General features: G+C 57.3%; 1 protein-coding gene across 6 annotated transcripts in view; it reads right to left on the minus strand.

Annotated features, from left to right (window-relative positions):
* Positions 1-23,851, minus strand: part of ARNT2 (aryl hydrocarbon receptor nuclear translocator 2) — a 151,883-nt gene that overhangs the window by 54,344 nt on the left and 73,688 nt on the right. For all 6 annotated transcript variants that reach the window (XR_007149632.1, XR_007149634.1, XR_007149633.1 and 3 more), the window contains exons 6-8: positions 20,202-20,304; positions 16,611-16,676; positions 16,243-16,328 (exon numbers count right to left, since the gene is read on the minus strand). Coding sequence is in view for 3 of the 6 variants with exons in the window: in XM_047846716.1 (XP_047702672.1) it covers positions 16,243-16,328; positions 16,611-16,676; positions 20,202-20,304 (255 nt within the window). In the remaining 3 variants the exon portion in view is untranslated. The remainder of the gene's footprint in view (positions 1-16,242; positions 16,329-16,610; positions 16,677-20,201; positions 20,305-23,851) is intronic.

Consider the following 23,851-nt stretch of genomic DNA (forward strand, 5'->3'; position numbering starts at 1 on the left):
TGGGAAGTACCCATTATCATCTCAGCAACCAGAACGACGTTTCCCCGCTCCCCTCACGGGTGTTCCAAAGACCATTCGGTATAGTCTATGCGCTCTGCTCTCAGGAAAGGCTGCCAGTCCCCAACTCACAGCCTATTTTATTTCCTCTCACCCGGGATACCAGCAAGTTGGGCTGTTTGATTGTCTCAACCATGAAGGATGACAAACAGCAATTTGTGTCCCCAGATGGGGACAGGATGAAAACAGGCACATGCAAGGGAACAAGCATCAGCCACCAGCAGGTGGATTTGAGGACAGTGGATCCTATGGAGCATAAAAGGAAACAACCACCGAAACAAACCACCAATAAAACAACAGCCACAGGGGAGGCAGCAGTGGGCTGAAAAGCCCTGAGGACATCTTTGAATTGTCACGTGAATTCCTGTCCAGCACTAGAACTCTGTCATAAGAGCTCCGAATCAGCAGAGAGAGATGAGACTACGTTCTGTGTGCCTCATCCATTCTGTGTGTGAAAAACAATAAATCGGAAGCTAAACATCAGGCTAGAAGAAAATATTTGCAACATACAATAAACAGAGGATTAATATTTATAATGTTATAAAGACCCTCTCTGAGTAAACGAGGAAAACACATCCCCCGACAGGAAACTGGGCGTACGTCACGAACAAGCAACTCACAGGCAAATGCAGATAGTCTCAATGCACCAAGGAAAGATGCTCAACTTTGCTAATGAAGAAAACTCAATTTAAAATATGTCCTTTCCCCCCAAACCTATCAGACTGGCAAAACTTACCAGAGCATGGAAACATTCTTGGTAAGAGTGTGGAAAAACGGACACACTGGCCTCCAGCTTCGTAAGGTGAACTTGGTAGTATCTACGAAAAGGGGCTTGGGTCATCACTCTACCAATGCGGAGACTTCCCTGCAGAAACCCACACTCAAGGGTAAAGAATCGCATACAAGGTCATCCCTCAGCTGGAGCCCTAACCTAGAAACGATCTCAGTGCTCTCGTTTGAGGAATGGCCAACAAAATCTGATGCAGCCACTTAAAAGAATGAAAAGAATGGACTAGTGGTGTATGTGCCAGCTTGGTAACATATTCATGAAATTCGTGACCCGTTAAAACACGAGCTGTGTCATAAAATATATAACATGACCTCCGACCGTTTTCTTACATAGAAAAAGACCTAGGGGGCACCTGGGTGGCGCAGTCGGTTAAGCGTCCGACTTCAGCCAGGTCACGATCTCGCAGTCCGGGAGTTCGAGCCCCGCGTCAGGCTCTGGGCTGATGGCTCAGAGCCTGGAGCCTGTTTCTGATTCTGTGTCTCCCTCTCTCTCTGCCCCTCCCTCATTCATGCTCTGTCTCTCTCTGTCCCAAAAATAAATAAACGTTGAAAAATAAATAAATAAATAAATAAAAACAATTAAAAAAAAAGAAAAAGACCTAGAAGATGAAGCACGGGGGTGTTCCCAGTTGGTTCTCAGGCGTAGGACCAGGGTACGAAGGGAGACTTATTTGTAGGCTTTTAAAACCTTTTAAAAATAAAAAAAAAATGGATTTGTGGGTGAATTTGACTATATTTTTCAAGATTTTATAGACTTTTTAAATTTCTTTAATGAAGATGGGCTGTTTTTGCAATAGGTGTTTAAAAACTAAGGACAACAGGATAAAAAAAAGGCAAGCACGTGGTGTCTGATACTTAAAATGGTGGGTTTCACCCACTTGGGAAGTTTTCTTAGGCAGTACCTAAGAGCCAGGACCATGGGTGCCGTGTGCTTAAATCCAGACATCAGAACTCTACCCCATGGGGCGCCTGGGGGCTCAGTCGGTTAAACATCCGACTTCGGCTCAGGTCGTGATCTCACAGTTCGTGGGTTCGAGCCCCGCGTTGGGTGCTATGCTGGTAACTCAGAGCGGAGCCTGCTTCGAATTCTGTGTCTCCCTCTCTCTCTAACCCTCCTCTGCTCATGCTCTGTCTCTCAAAACTAAAAAACACTAAAAACTAAAATAAAATAAGGACTCTACCCTTTGATCCCCAAATTGAGGGAAAATGCACCCGAGATGGTAGGAGTTTAGTTCGAAAACATCTGGTAGAGATGGAACACCCCTTTTCCAAATTAACTGCCCCTAAATCATGAAAATTAACATGCATCTTCTTTCGCCTAAAAGGCAAGTTGTAAACGAGTATTTTCTGTATAAACTTGGACCGAGAGCTTTCTTTCCAATAAATCATAACCTGTAAACAAAGCACTGGCCGGTAAGGGGCTGTGACACTAACGCCCCACGGAGGTGCAGCGGGGACATCGGGAGGAAGGAGTCGGGGGCACATCGGCCACCCCTCTCCAGGCCTCCACCTCACCACAGGCCTCCCAGGCCCCCGGCCACGTGAGGCCGAGTCCCTGTCACTTTCCCTGACAGGGAGGGGTTTCCACGGACAGCAGTGGGCTGTTTTCCAAGGGAAGAACAGGAACACTGAACCCCCGGTCCTCCGCACGCCCGCGCAGGGGGGACTTCACTGCGATTTTCAGCTCTCGGTTGTGACAAGTTCACAGATACAGGCACGCGTCCCACTAGCTGGCTTCTAGAATCGAAACCCCCAGTGGCTCAAAAGGGGGCTATGGCCGGCAGTCTGTCTGTCCCCGTGCCTGCCTAGGGCTGTGCTCTCACTGCCTCCCCAGAGCACTGCTGCCTTGGGCACCCGAGGGCCCCCCCTGCCACGGCCGTGACCTGCCCCCCAGCCGGCTGTCACCCTCCACCCACCACTTCCCGCTCCGTATTCTTCCCCCGCGAACGTCAGGCCCCGTTGCCTCTGCTCACCTTCTCGAACTGAGCCCCTTCCACTCAGTCCTTAGAAATGATTCTTTGCCACCCAAGCCCGTGGCCACCTGCCTCTGGCAGGCTCTGTGACCCGGCCGCCTCCAGGACCCTCCGCCCCGTGACCAGCGCCCCAGCAGGGGCTGCTCCTTTCTCCAATGGCCCCTGACTGTGGACACCCCCCCCCACCCAGCTGCCCCCCCACAACCGTCCTCCCGCCGCAGCTCTGCAGCCCTCTGCCCACATCCACGCCCGCCCCTCCCCTGCCACCCATCCTGGCCGTGCTCCGCCCTGCACCCCCTGAAAGCGCGGCCCCCACCCGATGTCAAGCCCCCCTTCAAAACACCTACAAGGCCCCCCAACTTGGGGGCCGTTCGCTCCATCTGTGGGAGCGCATCTCCAAACTGGCTCCGGCAGCTCGCACCCGGAAAACCTGGCCCGTGGGAAGGGGGGGACGATGCGAAGGGCAGATACTCGAGACAGAAGGACGAAGAACTTTCCGCCCCAGGCTGGCTGAGCTCCACTGTCTCTCCTCACCCTTCGGAGGGCGGCCCATGGCCTGCCCGTGGCGCAGAAGGCACGTGTGTCCTTCCAGGGGCATATTTCAGGGGGCGGCGGCTGAGCACTGGGGTCACCCCTGGACACGGGGAGGCACGCGCTCTCTTTGTACCCAGAATGCTGGTGACAAGGATGTCAGCCTCCCAGCGAGGGCACCGAGCGGCAAACCTGGCCCCGGGAAAGAAGGCCTTCAAGGGAGCGTGGTCACCATGGCTGACACCAGCTTCGACAGGAGACAAGTCTTTGGGGACAGAGTGGTCTTGCTGGGGACAAAGGCCCCCCAGCGGCGGTGACAGGAGTCCTGACCTGGGAATCTGAGGTCCACCCCGTACTGACTGCAAAGCGCCCAGCCTCTCAGAGCCTCAGAAGACGGGACCATGACAGTTGTGATCTGTACACAACTGTGTACAGGGAAGTGCAGGGGCACAGGGCGACGAAGCGTGAAGGGGGCATGGGGCAACGCAGTACGTATTAAGCATCTGGCACAGTGCCCAGCATGGGCAACTGGATACAACCGGCTCTCACCCTCACTGTGACACGGAAAGTGCCATCCCTAGACTGGTCACAGAGGCGGCCTCATGCGGTGGCTGGGCTCTGCCTGGCTGCAGGCGTCCTCTGGAGGGCCTGGGCTGCGGTTAAGGGCAGGGGAGAGACACCGGGGTCAGCGGAGACACGGCCTTGCGGGGCTTCCTCTGCAGAGAGGGCTGGCCCGAGGTGAGCTCAAGGTTCTCCTTGGCTCTGACATTCCAGGGGTCCAAACGCCAGGTCGCAGTTCAGCCACGCAGTCAGCCAGGTTCAACGCACTGTCTGAGCTGGTCCTCAGCGCCCGGACTCCCCTGGGGGTTTAGGGGCGCGTGAGGCCCGGCTCCCGCCCTCAAGGAGCCGCCTGGCTGGTGGGGGGCACAGAGAGCCAGAGCACTGCACAGAGAGGGGCACAGGGCTGCGAGGAGGCCAGAGGTCAGGCCTGGAGGAAGGGTGTTGGGAAGGGACGCCTCCTGGCAGGACCCGCAGCGCTGAGCAAAGTGGGTTTTAATAGGAACAGGATAACTCCAACCATTTTAACAGATTTCAGTAGTTCCCTACTCGGTTTCACAAACTCAGCTTGCCTTACATTCGATCACCTCTCTTTCGGAAACCCGCTTCGCTAATGCCAGGTCTAAATAAATCCCGACTACTACAAACAACAGCATGAATGACATGTAACTGGAAACTTCTGCTTGGGGTAAAACTCAGCAGCGGCCAGAAATGTGTCTTCATTTCTTACCCGGGGTTGCACTGACCCCGTGCAGATGCTCATGGAAAGTTGGCCTGTTTTTCGGTAACGCTGGGTGGAGTCTGTCCTGGGACCCACATCCTCACATGTGAATTAAGACATAGTTCTGCACCCTGCCAAACGCAGGGGGAGAAAACAACCACCTTCTGCTGCAAGCAATTCAGGCCACTTGTTCGCAGCACACTTCCCAAATACTCCCTGAGGAATACTAATAAGTTTTAGGCAAAAAAAAAAAAAGTTTCCCTGGCCAAACACATTTGGGAAGCATAGTTTAAACAGAGATAAAGGCGTTTCATCAGGGCTTCTCAGAGACTTCGGTTTGCACCTCTGGGATATGCTTCCCTACGAGGGAAAAACAGGACGTGAAATTTCCCAAGTCACTGACCACAGAGCGTTTTCTTCACGGAGCCTCTCTGGGGACACATGATCTCGGAAGATACTTGGGAAAATGCTGAATGTCAGCGTTCCTGCTGGTGACTCTGAAGAAATGGGCCCTCTGCTTCACAAAGCGGAGCTCTGAAGTTCAAAAGAGGAAACCGAGACCACCTGACTAACCACCCCGGCCTCCCAAATCACCGTGGAAAGGACCAGAACCTGAGCCGGGAGAAGCGTGCCTCAGCATCAGAAAGCAGCAGGGTTCCCATGAGCAGACGGGCAAGCGTGAGCAGACCTGTGTGTGGGTGGTTTGGGCAAGACCACCAAGGGGAGAGCTGAGCAAGACACAAGCCCCCGTACAGGAAGGTTAAGGTCACCTGGGGTGCGTGTGGGAGGCTCCCGATACGGCCAACCTACAAGCTTCGAGCTATGGCGGCCGGAGACAAGTGTGGAATGGGGAAGTCATGAGGGAGAGCCAGCCTTGAACCCACACCTCCCAGAAGGCATCAGGGCGCCCCCTCTGGGCTGTTTGTGACTTCAGTCTCCTTCTGTCCCCACCCTGTCGTCCGGTGCAGACAAACGGACCCCCGGTCAGGTATTGGCAAAGGGAAGCACTGCTCGTCTGCCCTGGTCGGGCCTGACAGGCCATCCCGGAACCCACACGGTCAGTGATGGAACCAGCCTCCGGCCTCGACAGTGGACGCCCGCCTAGCGGCCTCTGGAAGGCGAGCCCCGTGGGAAAATCACAAGTATGTGAGAAAGAGGAGACTGAGTGAAGGAATCACAGCTCATGTTCCCACTAAAGAAAAACTTAGTTAAAAAAAGGGGGGGAATCCCCTAAATTTACCGTATTTACAAAAAAGACACAGCTTTAATTCAACAAGCATTGAGCTCACGTGAAATGTACCACAACAGAGTTTTTGCAAAATTAAATGGGAATCACAGAGAGGGGATTAGGACTGAGAAACTCCACCAGAATGTGGAAGAGGGGGATAAAGAAACCAGTGGAAGCGGGAGGGGGCAGACGCGGGAGATCGACGTGGCCGCAGGTGTGAGCGGGGCAGGCCGGGAAGCAGCAGCGACCTGGAAAATCTAGACGAGCCCCCCACGGTGAAGACAGAGTCATGGGGTGGGGGTGGGGTTGTCAGCCAGGAGGGCCCATGCAGCACCAGTTACAATTAATGAAAACAGACTGAGTGAAAGTCTTGAATTGCAGGGATAACTACAAATGTCACAGCGGGAGAAAAGGGAAGCAGGCCGCCCAGAACAGAAGCCCGTCTCGGGCCCCTTCAGGCAGGGAGCCCGGCGACCCGCGAGTTCCCAGGAGCAGCCGCGTCGAGGGCTTGTGAATGGTGCCCCCACTCCCCCTTCTCGAAGAGGCCTGTTAAGGGTCACCGTGGCACTGAGGCAGGACATACAATAACGGAGGGAACCCGGTCTGGGGGGGACGAGGGTGAGCAGAGCAGTCACGGGGGGCCGAGCAAGGGTGGGCGACCGTCCTGAGAGACGATGACGGAAGACAACGACCGAGTACCTGAACTCTGTGCTATGGATCTGCGCACACATAAGGGGAGCCAATCTCGCGTGACCCTTGAACCCGCGGACTCTGGAGTCGGTCCTGGGCCGGAGCCCAAGCCCCAGCAGCCGTGCGGCCAGCCCGCACCTGCTTTCCCGGCACCCCCGACCCCTTGCCATCAGCACGGCCTGGCTCCGACTCAGGCATCCCTGCGGCTCCCTGGGTGAGTCTCCTCCGGTCCCCAGGCCTCCGGGCCCATCCCCGCTTCCCCTCCGCTTGGCTTCAACACGCACAACAGTCTTTAACAACCGGCAGCGGCCTCAGTGATGCTCAGTGTAGAGCAGGCTCCAAACCCCGGCCTGGTCCCCGGACGGGACCCCTCCTGCCCACGCAGCGTCTCCCCCACCGGTCGCGGAGAACCGCACGCGGCTGCCGGCACAGCACCCCTCCCACCGGCAGAAAGCGGGGCGCCGCGGCAAGGGCACCCGCAAGGCCTGGTCTCACAGCCCAGCGCTCCCCCTGGCCCGCCGGCAACGGCACCGTGCGTGTCCTCCGGTGTCCCGTCTGTGCCGCGGGGATGACGACGGGGCCAGCGCCTCCGGAGGGCGTCGCGAAAGCTCAGCAGCCTAAAGCACACAGGAGACCTTTCCTAGAGCCTCGCTCAGGGCGAGCACTCACCAAGGGAGCTGCGGTCGCTGTTCAACCTGCAGCCCCCATCCATGCTCTCCCTACACCTGCCAGGCTTTTTCTCAATGAGGCAATCCCTCTGTCTCCCTCCTGTCGACATTCCTGCTCGACTGTGACTTTCTGCCTGCCGGCGAGGCGTTCGGGGAGGGTCGCCAGAGCGAGCGGGAGGGCACTCCCAGCAGACGGGCTCTCCCCTCTGTGCCTCCGTTGCCACCCTTGACCCCGGGCTCTGCTGTGACCCGCACGCCTACCTGCCCCCTCCACCGGACCGGGACCTACGGGGGCAGGAGCTGGGCCCGACCAGCCTGAGGGTCCCCAGGGCCCAGCCAAGTGCCCGGCCCATGGTGGGAACAGAAGGGCAGCTTTGCCCCGAAAGGCCTCGCGGACCACAGCTCTGGGTCTCAAAGCAAAGGTCACGGCTCTGCTGTCTGTGCGGGGCTTCAGACCGAGGGGCTGAGCAGGAGACCGAGGCTTGATGTGCAGACGCAGGACAGGGTGGCCGCGGGTAAGAGACAGCAGGGAGCCGGCCGCCGCCCCGTGGGCCGGTGGCCTCGGTTCAGACAAAGCAGCTTTTGGAGATTTTCAACCGGAGGCACGTCGTGTTCAACGAGCAAAGCGCAAAAGCGGGGGGCCGCTAGAGGTGGGCAGGCGCGCGCAGGGGCGGAGCCGTCTGGCGAAGGGACAGCACCAGCCTGGCCACCACGGACTCTAGCCGAGACCCCCAAACACCTCGGCCTCTGGCACGCCGTGGCCGAGGCTCCCTGACAGGCCGGCAGCAAAGTGAAGGCAGGAACCAGCCTCACCGCCGGGAAGGCATGCGGGCACCGACAGCGACCCCCGTCCTGACCTCGTGGTCCAGGCGGGAGCACCTGGACCCTGCTCGGGCTCCCCCTCCCCTGGGCCCGACCGCTGCTGCCCTGTACGGACACACTGCCCCTTCACCAGAGGTCTCCCAGGGGTTGCCAGGTGACGACCCAGGCAGGTCAGAGGACGGTCACCGGAACAGAGGCTCAACTCTGGACGTCCGTCTGAAATGCAAGGCCACAGGGCGATGACGACCCGGTGGGGGCCACAAATAACGTCTTCCCAAGGTCAAAGTCTCCTTCGCGCTCTGGACACACCTCACGAGATACAAAACGCAACCCGTTCTGGACGCTTCTTCACCTGCTCATTTTGTCGAGCACAGCCCGCGTCTTCAGACTAAGCAGCTGCGGGATTCGGCAAGGGGACGGTCTTTGGAACCCCGCCTTTCCTCCCTGTCACACCCCAAACACTTCAGCTGAAACCTATGCGGTACACAACGCAGCGAGGCGAATCACGGAGGCCTCTGGACACGCCAAAGCGCGTTGTGCTGTTCCTGTGTAGTGTGGGGTCGGCGGCCCCAGGCAGGGCTCTGAGCGCACACCCAGCAGGCTCGCGGGGACGCGCACGTGCTGCACGCGGCTTCCCCAGGGTCCTTCCCGAGCCCCCCCCCCCCCCCGTCTGCTCCGTGAGGTCCGCGTCTTTGCACCTTGAGAGATTGCCGAGGCCAGCCACTTTGGTGCTCGGGAAACCTTCATCCTTTCTAAGCACGTCGTTGTTTGCGACTAAGGAGCTCGGGGCCGGCGGGGACACGACTCCTGGAGAATGTTCACCAGGCTCCGTGCAAGCAGAGAGGGAGCTCCTCCTCCCGGCCTCCGGCCCCGTGACCTGATTCTAGGGTGAGTGTGCCAATGACCTCACTCCAGCCACCTCATCCAGGGCAGATGACTCCTTCTTCCATCTGAAAAGATTTCTGGAAAAGCAGGTCCTAGAAACGCCTTTGGAAATTCTGGCAAGAAATTCTTTCCCACGTCCACTCCCTAGGTCAACTACTCTCGTCTCGTTCATCCTTTTCACTCCTTCTTTCTTTTCATCCATCCGTCCGTCCAGTCTTCTTGAAATATACCCTCCGAGCCCGGTCTGGGCTAAGTCCTGGGGCAGGAGAAGGATGCAGCCTGAGCTCGGTCTCGAGTCTCAGGGGGAGGCACGAAGTGTCACAGGTGCTAAGAATGTAGTTATCCACCAACGAACGAGCAGCACAGCCTCAGGCTGGTTTGACGCAGGCTTGTTTTCCAGAAGCTCTACGTTCCCAGGGGCCAGTAGTCGAATGATACACCGTGAGGCCAAACCAAAAAGCAAACAGAAAGGCACCATTTCTGAACTCAGTACCAACCACTCGCTCCAACTGTCCGCAGCGTGCGTTAGAAAAGTCACAGAGACTTCTTTAAAACGTCATTGTCGGGGCGCCTGGGTGGCGCAGCCGGTTGAGCGTCCGACTTCAGCCAGGTCACGATCTCGCGGTCCGGGAGTTCGAGCCCCGCGTCGGGCTCTGGGCTGACGGCTCGGAGCCTGGAGGCTGTTTCCGATTCTGTGTCTCCCTCTCTCTCTGCCCCTCCCCCGTTCATGCTCTGTCTCTCTCTGTCCCAAAAATAAATAAAAAATGTTGAAAAAAAAATTTAAAACGTCATTGTCTCTGATTACGAAAGTCACGTGGTAACCGGGCAAACGTAGGAGCAAAGAGGAAAGAAGAAAGTAACCAGTGCTCCGCTCCCCGGGAGTAACAATGGCTCACGCCGCATGCACGCCTCGTCAACGCACAGATGACACGACTCATTCACACCTGAAAGGTGCACGTGGGTCACGACGGTTATTCTGTAGAAGCTGCTGGCCTGACACTTCGCAGCTCGCCGCTGCGTCCTTCAGCGTCCTTCAGCGTCCTTCGAAAGCAGGCCTGCCCTGCGGCCGTCCGGTACTCCACCAAATGGATGTTCCGTGCTGTTTTTTAAGCCCTTCTCTACCACTGAGATCTGGGCCAATTCGAAGCTTCCACGGTTACGGACGATGCTTAAACGTGCCACACACGTCTCTCTGATTGACTCCCTGGGGTCAATGCCTAGAAGCGCGAGCCCCGTATGCTGAGGAATGCGCTTTCTAAAACATTTGGTGATACGGCCAACTTCTTCCTCGGAAGGTTGGCGCTGATTTATAATATTCCCACCAGTGGTATATCCAAGTGTCCACTTTCCTGAACCTTACCAATGAGGTGTATTCTGTCTTTTTTTTTTTGTTTCAATGTTTTTAAAAATTTTTGAGAGAGAGAGAGAGAGAGAGAGTGAGCGGGGCAGGGGCAGAGAGAGAGGGAGACACGGAATCGGAAGTGGGCTCCGGGCTCCGAGCTGTCGGCACAGCCCGACATTTTTCTGTCTTTTTGACTTTTTTGCCACTCGATAGGTAAGAGGAGACAGTATGAAATTATTTTCCTTTGCAGCTCTGACCAGAAACTAAATTTTCCCCACTTGTTGAGCGTGGAACGTATTCGTATTTAGAGCTATTTTTATTGTCCTGCTCGGTCCTTTGCTCATGTCTCCCTATTGAGTTAAAAATCTGCCTTTTGGTAATTTTCCTCTTTTGGTCCAAATTGTGCCTTCTGGAACTGTCCTTAGTAAGATTAATTCCTCCTTCATATGACACCCCCTCAAATACTTAGAGACAGAAATCATGTCTCGCTTCCTCCAAGATAAACACCCCCGGCTCCTTCAACCCCTTCGCACATGGTGCGGTTCCAAGGGCGGTCACTGAAGGCTTCGTGCCAAGTCCTACTGGCCCCGTGACCCCGGGCACACAAACACTCGCAGGCACAGACCCACACGCGGCTCCAGAAGGGCCTGCCCTGAGTCACCTCTGTGGGCTCTGGGTACAGTCACCTGCCTGCACCCCGGGCCTCAGACTCCTCTCTCCTGCTCACCCACAAGGACTCTGCGTTAGACTCACCATGACCATGGCAGTTCTCGTGATGTTGTAGGCGTGGAGCCCAAATACGGTGGTCAGAAGGAGGGCACTCTGAGGCCAGAAACAGGACGGGGAATTTGCCCGGTATCGTAAGAGTGACGAGTTCAGGAGAGGAGCTCAGGAACGAGACGGTCTCCTGGAACAGGGGTCCCAAGGGCTGGACTTGGTGGTACCGACCCACACTGTGAGGAGCCTCCTCCGGGAAGCTCTCCTGTCCCCGGGGGGCATCAGGCCCCCCCACCGTCCCCGGGGCTGGCCGTCTCCCCACACCCTCCTGCATCACCTGTGCGCGTGCTGGCCCCCCAGCCACACGGCTCCGTGCTCCCCGAGGGACGGGCCCGTGTCTGGTGCTCAGCAGCGGGCACAGGTCAGGCCGTCGCGTGTGCTCCCTGAGCCGCGCTGCTGCGCAAAGTCTCTCTCCAGGCTGTCCACGCCCCTCCTCTGGTTTGCCTCTCGTCAAACAACCTTCCGATGCAAATCTGGCCTCACAGCAGCCTCAGAACCTCACGGGACCCCCGGACGACGGGCGTGAGCATCCCCATCAGAGACGGGGAAGCCCCGCGGCATTATGGGTCACATCTGGTTAAGGCATCAGCCTGCAAGGACTCCCACCTTCGCCGGGGCTGGTCCGTTCTCGGGCCCCATCAGGACTGTTTCTAGATCTACAGAGCTGAGGTCTGGGCTCGGGACACCTGTGAAGGCAGCTCGCTCAAAGTCTTGAATCTAACTGGGGCCCTTCAGGCAAGCAGCACCCTGACAATTATGTGCCTTATGATTTATACAGGAAAGAAAAATCTATAAATAAAAAATACACAATTTAAAAGTATATAACACATGCACGTCTGTATGTCAAACTGATATATACGTATATATATGGCAAACATTAAACACATCCGACTCCGGGAATAATTCAATTAAACTTCTATGACCTGTTTACCTCCGTTGGTATCACCTGACGTGTCACATCTGGATTCCAACAAAGATTTACAAGGCGTGCTAAATGGCAAGAAAAAGCACAGCCTGAGGAGACAAAGTCAGCATCTTAACCAGACTCCACTACGACACAGACTGAAATTGCTGGACAGGGAATTTATTTATTTATTTATTTATTTTTAAATTTTTTTTTTTTAACGTTTATTTATTTTTGGGACAGGGAGAGACAGAGCATGAACGGGGGAGGGGCAGAGAGAGAGGGAGACACAGAATCGGAAACAGGCTCCAGGCTCCGAGCCGTCAGCCCAGAGCCCGACGCGGGGCTCGAACTCCCGGACCGCGAGATCGTGACCTGGCTGAAGTCGGACGCTTAACCGACGGCGCCACCCAGGCGCCCCCAGGGAATTTAAAATAACTATAATTAAGATGCCAAGAGCTCTAACGGAAGACGCAGACAGTAGCAAAACCGGACGGGTAACACGAGTGGAGGGGTAGATACTCCAGGAGGAAACCGGAAGGAGATGCTAGAAATAAAAAACACCGTCGGAGACTCTTGGTTTCGGCTCAGGTCACGTTCTCACCGCTCGTGAGTTCGAGCCCCACATCGGGCTCTGCGCTGACAGCGTGGAACCTGCCTGGGATTGGCTCTGCCTCCCTCTCTGTCCCTCCCTGGCTCTCTCACAAAATAAATAAATAAACTTTTTAAAAAATTCAAACAAAAAACACTGTTGGAGAAACAAGCAATGCCTTCGACAGACTCATCAGTAACCTGGACGTCGACAAGGAAAGAATCAGTGAGCATGAAGATCTGTCGACTGACACTCCCAAAACTAGAATGCAAAGAGGAGAAAAGAGTGAAAAGATGCAGAACAGAAGACGCCCGAGTCGCCACGCAAGTTCGAACGCGATATAATACGCGGGCAGTCGCAATCCCAGGAGGAAGAGAAAGGAGACGGAACAAAAGAAACACGTGAAGACACAGCGTTCAAAAATTTCTCCTTTTTTAAAAAAAGTTTATTCATTCTGAGAGACAGCATGAGCGGGGGAGGGGCAGAGAGGGAGAGAAAGAGAGGAAGAGAGAGAGAGAGAGAGAGAGAGAGAGAGAGAGAGAGAGAATCCCAAGTGGGCTCCATGCTGTCACGGGGCTTGAACTCATGAACTGTGGATCACGATCTGAGCGGAAGTTGAGAGTCAGGTGTTTAGCCAGCTGCGCCACCCAGACGCCCCCACGAATTTTTCAAAAGTAAGGACACCAAACCACAGACAGGAAGCTCGGAAATTACCAAGCGGTATAAATAACCAAAGACCAAAATAAAACGAGCTTCTGAGGCATGTAATATTAGAACTGCAGAAAAGCAAAGACAAAGAGAAAAAACCTTGAAAGAAGTCCAGAAAAAAAAAAAAGTCCCACACGGGCTACAGGAAAACAAAGGTACCAGTTCCGTGAACTTCTCGTCAGAAACCACAGGAACAAGGAAGGCGTGGAGATCTGAAGTGCTGGGGGAAAATCAGGCCAACCTAAAACCTTAAACCCAACAGAATTATCCTTTGAGAGTGAGGTAGAAATAATGACCCTGGGAAAAACAAAAATAGAGACTTCACCCCCCGGCAGAGCCGTCCTGCGGTAAATGTTAAAAGAGGTTCTTCAGGAAGGAGGAGACAATATGGGTTAGAAACTCGGATATACATAAAGGAATAAATTAAGGGGAAATACACTTTTTTTATTTTCGTTATTTTTGTTTCAACCTAATTTTTAAGTTTACTTATTTCTTTTGAGAGAGAATGGGGTGAGGGGCAGACAGAGAGGGAGAGAGAAAGAATTGTAAGCAGGTTTCGTTCCATCAGTGCAGAGCCCGCCTGGGTGCTCGAACCCATGAAGGGTGAGATCATGACCTGAGCCAGGATCGAGAGTCGGACGCTTAACCGACTGAGCCACCCAGGCGTGCTTTTCTTCTTAATTGAGCTAATATATTTCCGTGTGTTCCCGGCAACAACAGTAACAATGTGCTCATGGGTAAGTGTAGCCCATGAGAGCGGTGTTGTGGGAGAGGGAGGGAGGAAGGGAAGCTGAGTCCAGGGATCCTCGCACTACCCACAAAAGCAGTACGGTATTATTTGGAAGTGGATTTACATTAGTTGTAAATATGTATTTCAACTCAGGGCAAACAACAAAGATATTTTTAAGGAAATATTACTGACACGCTAGGAGAGACTATGAAATCCTACAGAACGTTCAGTGGAAACCAGGGAATGCACAGAGAGGGGAGAAGAAAGAACAAATACACGGAATAGAAAACACGGTAGGTATTGAGTAAACTATATGAATAATCCCATTAAACGTGAATGGTTTAAATACACCAATTAAAAGTTGTATGGTCGGAGTGGGTAAAAACACTGGACCCAGCAACACATCTACAAGAAGCTCACTTTAAATATAATGACACAGGTTAGGGGCGCCTGGGTGGCTCAATCAGTTAAGCCTCCGACTTTGGCTCAGGTCACGATCTCGCGGTCTGTGGGTTCGAGCCCCGTGCTGGGCTCTGTGCTGACAGCTCAGAGCCTGGAGCCTGCTTTGGATTCTGTGTCTCTGTCTCTCTCTGCCCCTTCCCTGCTTGCGCTCTCTTTCTGTCTCTCAAAACTGAATAAACGTTAAAAAAAAAAAATCTTAAAAACTATGACACAGGTTAAAAGTAAAAAATGGAGAAAAACACACCATGCTTACGCCAATCCAAAGAAAGCTGGAGTCGGGGCGCCTGGGTGGCACAGTCGGTTAAGCATCCGACTTCAGCCAGGTCATGATCTCGCTGTCCGTGAGTTCGAGCCCCGCGTCAGGCTCTGGGCTGATGGCTCAGAGCCTGGAGCCTGTTTCCGATTCTGTGTCTCCCTCTCTCTCTGCCCCTCCCCCGTTCATGCTCTGTCTCTGTCCCAAAAATAAATAAACGTTGAAAAAAAAAATTAAAAAAAAAAAACAAAGAAAGCTGGAGTCGCTGTATTATTTTCAGACAAAGCAGAATTCGGAGCAGGGAAACTTATCAGGAATAAGGAAGGGCATCACGCAATGACAGAGGGGTCACTTCTCCAAGAAGACATAAAAACCCGTAGCGTGTATGGACCATACAACGGAGCGTCAAGACATGAGAGGCAGACGTGGGCAAAACTGCGGAAGGAACAGGCACGCCCTCTCTCTGTTACAGTTGGAGACTTCAACGTGCCTCCCTCAGCGATCAATCCATCGAGCAGGTGAATAATCAATAAGGACACAGTCGTCCTTCACAGCATTATCGATCAACCTGACCTCGCAGACACTTAAATACTCCATCCGATACTAGCAGACTCGCAACGTTCTCCAGCAGACCGGGAACGTTCCCAGAGCCAGACCACGTTCGGAGCCATCAAGGGGACGCGGATGGTCAACACCACGTATATTCCTTTGCTTAATAACAGATTGATTAATAACTCACACGCCATAAAACCCGCCATCTTCAAGGGCACAAGGCAGTGGTTTTCAGATCTGTAGACTTGTGCAACCCTCACCCCATCTGATTTCAGGATTTGTGTCATCTAGAAAAGAAACGCTGTACCCGGGACAGCCACGCCCCCCTTCGTCCCGCCGCCCAGCACCTGGAAACCACACATCTATTTTCTTCCTGGAAGGATCTACCTTCTCTGGATATTGCACATAAATGAAATCCTATCACGGGTCACCTTGGGTGCCTGGCTTCTTCCGCTTAGCGTGATGCTTTCAAGGTGCAAGGATATTGCAGCACGAATCACTTGCCCGCTTCCCCTGTTGGAAGTTCCTTGGCGGACAAACGCTGTCGGTTCTCCCGTGTGCCCCTGGGAGTGGGGCGGCCCGGGCACACGGCGGCCAGGACCGGCCCTCCGGTTTCCAGAAGCAGCCGCACTGGTTTACCGCGCCACCCGCGCGACCTGAGGGTTGCCAGGGCTCCAGCTCCTCACGGACGCCTGCCGCCGTCCGTGGCACCGTCCCGGTGAGAGTGACAGCTGTCATTTCAGAGGCCACCGCGACCTCACACAGGGCTCCGGGTGACAGACGGCAGGAAGCGGCGGAGGCTCTAAGCACCCGCGCAGGATCGCTCTTTCCAGAAACCTTTGCTCCCGGAAGCGGGACTTGCCCCAGTGACAGAGATCATCTCGTTCTAAGCACAAAGAAGGCCGAGCACATCTCTCTGCCTCTTTGCGGCACACGCTCCCGGCGGGAAGGCACAGTCGGGTGAGGGCACCCAGCCCCCCCGGAAGAACGCACGGCTTACCTGCGGGGGGCCACGCCTTGATGTAACCCGTGCAGTGCACCACGGCGTACTGGGCCTCCCCGTCTTTCACGGGGCCAAGGCCGTTCCTGAAGAAAGAGCATCCGTGAGACGGCTTTCCGCACGAGGCGGGAGGCAGGGACGCCGGGGTCACGCGTGCCTCGGGGGCTTGAATTTCGCCCTCCCGGCACCCTGAGGTCCCTCCTCCCCCGGCAGGTGCACCCAGCCCCCTCCCTCCCCTCAGCCCCGCACGCGTCCCACGCCCCCCACCCCCAGCACCCCCGCCCGGCCTCGCTGCTCCCCCGCTCAGGGCACTCATCACGCCCTCCCCCCCGCGCGGCCCCCGTCACGCGTCGCTGAGGCTCACTGACCTGAACCTTTTCCTCATGGTGGTTATTCTGTTCAGCGGCAGGTGGTCCAAAGGAGCGTTCCCACACCTAGGATTCGGTAAACGCTGAGGGTGAGTAAAGCCCGAAGCAGTTGTACAGGACGGCCCTGCGGTCAGAGAGCCGCTCTGATCGATGCTGGCGCTCTGACGCGGGCTCGCGCACCTCCGGTCCCCGGCTGTCACCGCGGCCGGGGGAGCGTGACTCACCTGGCGATGCAGAGCCCCCCACCCCCCACTCCCCACCCCCGCAGGCCGGACCCCTAAGAAAGACTCCAGGGGCTCCCGGTCACGTTCGGGGTCACGCAAGCAGGGTGGTGGGGTCTCTTCGGGCCTCAGCAGAGCCATCAACGCAAGACGCGCGTTGCCCGCTGACGGAGGGACGCATGTTCCCAGGCTGCGGCTGTGGCCGTGGGGACCCTCCCTGCCCCTGCAGTGTCCCGTCACTGGGAGCGACGTAACCGCCTCAGCCCGCTGACGGCAAAGGGCAGAGTGGGGGCGACGGAGGCCCTTCTCCGGGAGGCGGGGGCCGGGAGGCGACCTTCTCCGCCGCTCCTCTCAATCCCCCCCAGGCTCTGAACATCGAGGGTCGCCCTGCCACCAGGGTCCGGCCGGTGCTGTGTGCACCCATCCTTCCGTGTGCTTCCGCGTCCCGACTCCAGGGCAGGTAACGCTCTGGACATCTTCACGCTCCGTAGGACACAGAGGAGAGGCCAGCTGTGCTCTGAGACCGGGGACGGCCACCCGCAGGTGCGTGTCCCCCAGCAGGGACGACCCGGGACCGCGCCGCCTGGCCGGCTGGCACCCTCCCAGAACGAACCCGCTTTATTGGGAGGACGAGGTCGGGCGCTCGGCAGACGGCAGAACTGCCCGCCTCAGGGGGCAGTCACGTCCCCCAGAGGGCACCGGGGCAGGGCGGGGGCTGCCTGACGTGGCCTGCAGGCAGAGTGACGATGGCACGGAGACGCAGGACCGGGTGTGGTGACGTCCCCGGGGAAGGCGTTCCGCAGGGGGCCGTGTGGTGCTGGACTCAGAATCCAGCAGGTGCTGCCCCTGAGCCGGGGTGGGCGTGCTCTGCTGACAGGGTGCTGTCCGCGGTTCTGTCCTCGGGACGGCGTTCTGTCCCCAGTGGCCTCCAGCACACGGGCACCCTGCCGCCCCCGTGCCTGTCCGCGGACTGAGAGCACTCATCCACACAGGCTAATATGAACTCAGATGCAGCGATCGTGTTTTCCGTCGCCCGAATGCCGTCGTGGGACCTGAGGCAGGTGTCGAAGGGAGTTCCGTCCCGTCTTCCGCCAGAACGGAGAGGCGCTGCCTCGGAGGACGGGTCTCCTCTCCGCACGGACGGCCCTGGCGAGTCACAGGTCCGGCAGCAAATGGGAAGAGAGCGACATCTGTGCTGAGCTCCTCTGAGCCAGCCTGGGGCTGTCGCACGGCTCGGCAGAAGCTCAGGGAAGGCAGGAGACGGCCGGGCTCAATCAAGGTCGGTGTGGGGTCCCAGGGACTCGAGGACAGCCTGGGAGACCCCGAGCCGGGCAGCGGGGACAGGCTCCCGTGCCAGGGAAGAGAGGGCGGAGGCCGCCCTGCCACCTGCCTGCAGCTGGGGCTCCCGAGGCTTCTCCTTCTGCGGCGGGGATGCCCCGGCCCTCGTGTTCAGGACCCTCGGGAGCCTCTGCGGGGAGCACGCCTTCCTTGCAGGAACGTCCTTCACCCCCCTTCCCTGCCAACCGGCCTGCATTTCCGTCTCGGGCTTGTTGGCCCCTCCTCGCCTCCCTGCCACAGGAGCGGTCCGGGGGCTGAGGCCTGACCTCTCCTCCAGCCTCGCCCACCTCCCGGTGACCTCATTCAGTCTCCAGGCTTCAGGGAGCATCTCGGTGACGGCGGTCCCCAAGTCCGTACCTTCGGCCCAACCTCTCCCTTGCATTCCAGAATCCTGCGTCCAGCCGCCTCCTCACTTGCACCCTTGTTCGTCCCTCCTGCGGGTTTGTCCCCCACACACAGGCAGAGTGAATTATTTAACGTGATTCAGAATGTGTCATTCTTACGAGAAAACTCCAGCGGTCTCCCTCCTCATTCAGAGTAAAAGCTGTAAGTTACCCAACATCCCCACCTTACTTTAATTTTTTTTAATGTTTATTTCTGAGAGAGAGAGAGACAGACAGACAGACAGAATGCAAGCTGGGGAGGGGCAGAGAGAGAGGGAAACACAGAATCCAAAGCAGGCTCCAGGCTCCGAGCTGTCAGCACAGAGCCCAACACGGGGCTCGAGCCCACGAACCACGAGATCATGACCTGAGTCAAAGTCGGATGCTTAAGTGACTGAGCCACCCAGGCGCCCCCAGCCCAACCTTATTGATGACCATTCTGCCCACCACGGCCACTCACCCTGTTCCTTGGATAGTAACCTTATTGTTACTTAAACATAAGAACATCCCTGCCCCAGGGCCTTTACACTTGGGGTTCCCTCCACTTGGTATTTTCTTTCCCCAGATAGTCCCAGGTCTCCTGGGACATCTCCAAAATGCCACCTTATCATTGAGACCCCCCACCCCCACCCAACCTATGTAACACGTGAACTAACCACTCCTCCTCCTTCTTAAATTTGTTTTATTTTCCTCAACAGCACTTACCACTATCTGACATTCCCTGTGTCTACTTGGTACTTTTGCCCATCCTAGATCTCCCTTACTGAAGTGACATTCTACAAGCTCAGGGATTTTGTTTGCTTTATTCAGGGCTGAACCCCGGCCTGGCGCAGGCAGGCCCTCAACAGATGTCTGAATGAATGAATGAATGAATGAATGAATGAATGAATGAGGGGCACTGCCTCGTCTTACAGCCTCTGCAATTCCACGTCCCGGCAGATTCGACTCACCAGGCACCCCTGCCCCACCCCTACAGGGCCTCGGGGCTGAGGGTACAGGGACTCTGAAGCCTTGTTCTTTCTTCCTTGGGGACAGAAAATTCTCTAATTACCCCCCAGTTCAGTCACTCCTGCATTTCCTCCACACCACGCGTTAACCACGTACACGCTCGGTATAGATCGCGGGCGGCTCAGAGAAGGTAACTCCAAGCCCCTGTCCTCAGGGCAACCGTTGCTGACTCACGGAGCCCAGACATTTCCACCTGAAGCATCAGGCGACAATCTAATAATTAAACGCTAATGAAAACGTGTGCTTTGGCACAGGAAACACAAAAGCGAGTACAAAATCGACCCATCTTGCATAAAACGTGTTGACCAACATGGTGCCTGGAGGGGTTGGAGTTCAGAAGGGTCCCGAAGGACCGGGAGAAAGTTGGGACCCAGCCGACAGGGGAAGCCAACCCAGGAGTGGGCAGGGACGGGCAGGAAGTCCGACAAGGTGGGTGGGAGGAAGGGGGACGCGGCGTCCGAGGCGGACCACGGGGTCTGCAGGCTCACGGGCTGCAGCCGGGACCACGGGGTTTCACCTCAGCAGAGCCTGTCAAGGCGCCTACTGGTGGAGCAGAAGGAGCGGCCGCCCACCGCCCGCCACCCGCCGCCCCGCGCAGACCTCATCTACCCGCCACCCACCGCCCTCCGCCCCGCACACACCTCATCCTGCAAATGAAGGACCTCCGCGAGCCCATGCACATCCTCATGGAGGACTGCTGTCCCTCTTTCTTCACCGTCCCCGTCTTCAGGTCCAGGATCCGGCCTAAGCGAGAGAGGGACACGTGTGAGCCTCTGCCTCGGACGAGGGCGTAGGGCGGGGAGAGCTTTCTCCAAACGCTCTGCAAATGAGGGCAAACGGGGCTGCACGGATCGTTTCTTGGATCCCCAACATTCTCTGGCTGGGAACACGCGGGTCACAAAACCCGTACGATTCTAAGTGCCTCGTCTTCTTCCGAGGACAGTCTGCCCCTGCTGTCCCTGCTCTGTCCTATGACACCACCTGGAGTCATTCCGACTCGGTTTCTCCCCCATCATTTCACGGAGACACGTTCGCCACAGTCCCCGGCTGCCAACCCCAGCAGCCGCTGCCCGTGGTCCCCTCTCCTCTCCGAGGAGACCCCAGATGGGCCATCTTCTCTCCTCCCGCCGCGCACCCCTACCGGCTTCGTCCACGGCCGGGACACCGCCTCTGCACCCCACGCCTCCAGCACCAGCCCCTGCAGCCCCTCCGCCCCAGCCCGAGACCACCCAGCACCACCCACTCCTCCCCGACGTCAGCCAATGCACCACCGTCAGCGCGGAAATCCAGGTCAGAATTCCAGACGCCATGTGGGAGTCCTTCCCGCCCTCCCCTCCTGCACCCCCATCGGTCTCTCCACCTCCTCCCCCTGCCTGCCTTCCCTCAACTGACACCCGCTGGCTCCCAACCTCCAGCATCCTTTCTGTCAGTGCCCCTGTCCCACGGCCGCCAGCTGTGTAGACAGCACACATCTGACTGCCCGCCTGGGCTCCAAACCGCATCGCTCATGGGAGCCCCCGACAGAGCAGCCCTGCCCGCCACCCTGCCCGAGAGAGATGTTGTGGGAACCACCTGTCTAGTTCGACGCGTTCTAGAAGGCACATTTCTTGAAAAGTTAACAAACAGGCGAAGTCGCTTTCAGTAATAGATCTGGAGTATTACCATTTTTTTTGAGAGAGAGAGCGCACACGTGCGCGTGCGTGACCGAGGGAGGGGCAGAGAGAGGGAGAGAGAGAATCCCGACACAGGGCTCGATCCCGCGACGCTCGGATCGTGACCGGAGCCCAGATCGAGTCAGGTGCTTAACCGACTGAGCCCCCCGGGAGCCCCTCATTCTTTCTCTCTGGGTCTTTGCAAGGGATGTGTCTTTCACACATGGGGCACGTCTCCGCTCCAACGAGCCTGCTCCGGGTGCGTGGCGAGCACGCGTGGCCGGTGGCCCCCGGACAGGGTGTGAGAGCGGCTCCAGACACGGTGCCCCCGCGTGCGCATCTCCCGGGGCCTCGCGCCTCACACGTGTGCCCGCGCAGGCCTTTCTGCCAGCTCACGCCCCGTTCCACGTGAACTGTCATCCTGGTGAACGGCTGCTCGTTGTCCAGGGCCAGCTCGGGTGTCACGACCCCGGGGAGTCTGTCCCCGACCCCCGGGCAGGGCCCCCCGTCCACGTCTTCATTCGCCCGCTCGCCCGCTCCCCCGCTCGGTGTGTATCCGATGGCTTTGCCGCGCCCGGCATCTTGTGAGGCTCCGGGACCCACGTGGCTGCGAGCACGGTCACCCTACCTTCACGTCCCGTGGAGGAAACCCGTCTGTGACACCCGTCACGTTGGACGGCGAGGACTGACCCGCCCTGCGCTTGAGCTCTGTGCCTCGCGGGCCGGGACCAAGTGCGAAACGTCCCAACGCGGCTGACAGCGCCTGGATCACCATACTTGCCGGTTGAACCGAAACCGTTTGTATGCGTCCGGAAAGGGCTTTTGCCCAAAGTGGGCACGAAGGAACCAGCTAGTACGAATGGCTTCCTACCCGTTTCCCTGATCCCAGAGCAGAGCACTCACGAAGAGGCACGCATCCATCACCCGCCTTGCTCCCTCCGCGGAAGAAACGCCGCGTCCCCCCGCCCTCAGCGGGCCCTGTTTCGTGACCAGGCACCTGCCTCCCGGCCGCTCCTCCTCCTCTTCCTCCTCTTCCTCCGTCCGGCACTCAGACACCCTCACATCTCCGTCATGGTGGCGGGGGAGGGGGCAAACAGAAATGGTCCCTGTCCTCAACCAGCACGTCCCTCTTGGACGTTTCTCCCCCAGGGCGCCTCTGTCTCCTGCCTCTCCTTTGCTGGTTCTCGGCCCTGGGGGGCTCCTCCCCCCCCAGTCCTCCCCCTTTGGGCCGGGACCTTCAGGGGCTCTTTCGGCTGCACCACACCTTGCGTGCCGATGACACCAAGGCGGCCTCCCCAGCAGGACCTCTCTGGGAGGCTCGTACGCGTCCACGTGCCGTCGGGGCCTCTCAGACACTTCGCGCTCCGCGGGTCCAAAACCAAACCCGTGTTCCTGTGCAGGCCGCCCAGACCTTCCCTGCCTCCCGCAGGCCCCGTCGCGGTCACCAGCCCACCCCTGCCCAGCCGCTCAAGCCGGACGTCCAGTGCCAGGTGCACAGACCTGCTTCGATCCCGCCTCCTTCTCTTCCCGCGCGACCCTGGGCGTGTGACCTGGTGGGTCCGCGCTCCAGCGTCTTCACCTGTAAAATGAGGGTCGCAGGAGTGTCGCCCTCCGACGCTGTCGTGACGAGTCAACTCGCGGCCGCTACAGAGGGACCAACACCGTGTGTGGCTCAGGAAGTGCTCTAGAAACGCTTACTGAATACAGAACACGGAGCGCTCACGGCACATCTGAGGAGCCGCCAACACTGTCCCTCCTGCCCCCCCCACCTTCCCGCGTCCGCGTCCCGACGCCCTCAGCCCCCTGCTCATCTGCGTGGGCAGCCGACCCGCCCGGCCTCACCCCCTTCCACCCGTCGTCCGCATCCCTCAGAAGTCTCCACTTCCATCGCGAAACGGCCGGGCTCGATCACTAGGGTGACCCTGGCGCTCAGCTTTGCTGCTCTACGCTTGCTTGGTTTGCTTTCCCTTTTCCGCCAACGGAGGCTTAAGACCCGCACTCAGGACACACACAAGGAACGCACGAAGCACGAGGTTCCCGGCAAACTCAAAACAAACGATCGCGTCCCGCTCCTTTCATGCTCCCCGCCACGGATCCCCAAACCACTCCAAGACCTGCAGCCCTCTGTGAAGGGGCCCCCAGATCTGGCCTCTGCTCACCTCTCTGGCTGCACCTGCTGCACCCCTGCGTGCCCCCCCGCCTCCCATCCCGCCCGGCTCAGAGCAACTCGCTGTCCCCGTCCGTCCCCATGTGCCACTCCGGGTCCTGAGGCCCTGGCCTCCCCGGCAGCTCCTCGTTCCCTTTGCCTGATGATCTCCCATTTCTTGTCACAACTTACCCAGGCGTCACCTTGCCATCATTTAATAAATATTTACTAAATGCCTCCAGTATGCTAGGCACCGATAAAAGCACAAAGAGTTACACAGGCAGAAGCCATTACATAATCTCGAGGGTGAACAGACAGCAAAACCCGAAGAAGAGAAAACAGGGGAGGGAAGAGACCGCTGTCAGGTGGCGATAAATGCTACAAACAAAAAGAAACCAGAGAAAGGGTAAACGCGTGACCAGAGACCCGCCCCTTTGCGATAAATAGTTGAATGGATTTCTATCACTTGAAACCCAAAGGGCTGGGCTCACCG

The sequence above is a fragment of the Prionailurus viverrinus genome, unplaced genomic scaffold (assembly GCF_022837055.1).
Source record: "Prionailurus viverrinus isolate Anna unplaced genomic scaffold, UM_Priviv_1.0 scaffold_40, whole genome shotgun sequence".
Classification (NCBI taxonomy): domain Eukaryota; kingdom Metazoa; phylum Chordata; class Mammalia; order Carnivora; family Felidae; genus Prionailurus; species Prionailurus viverrinus.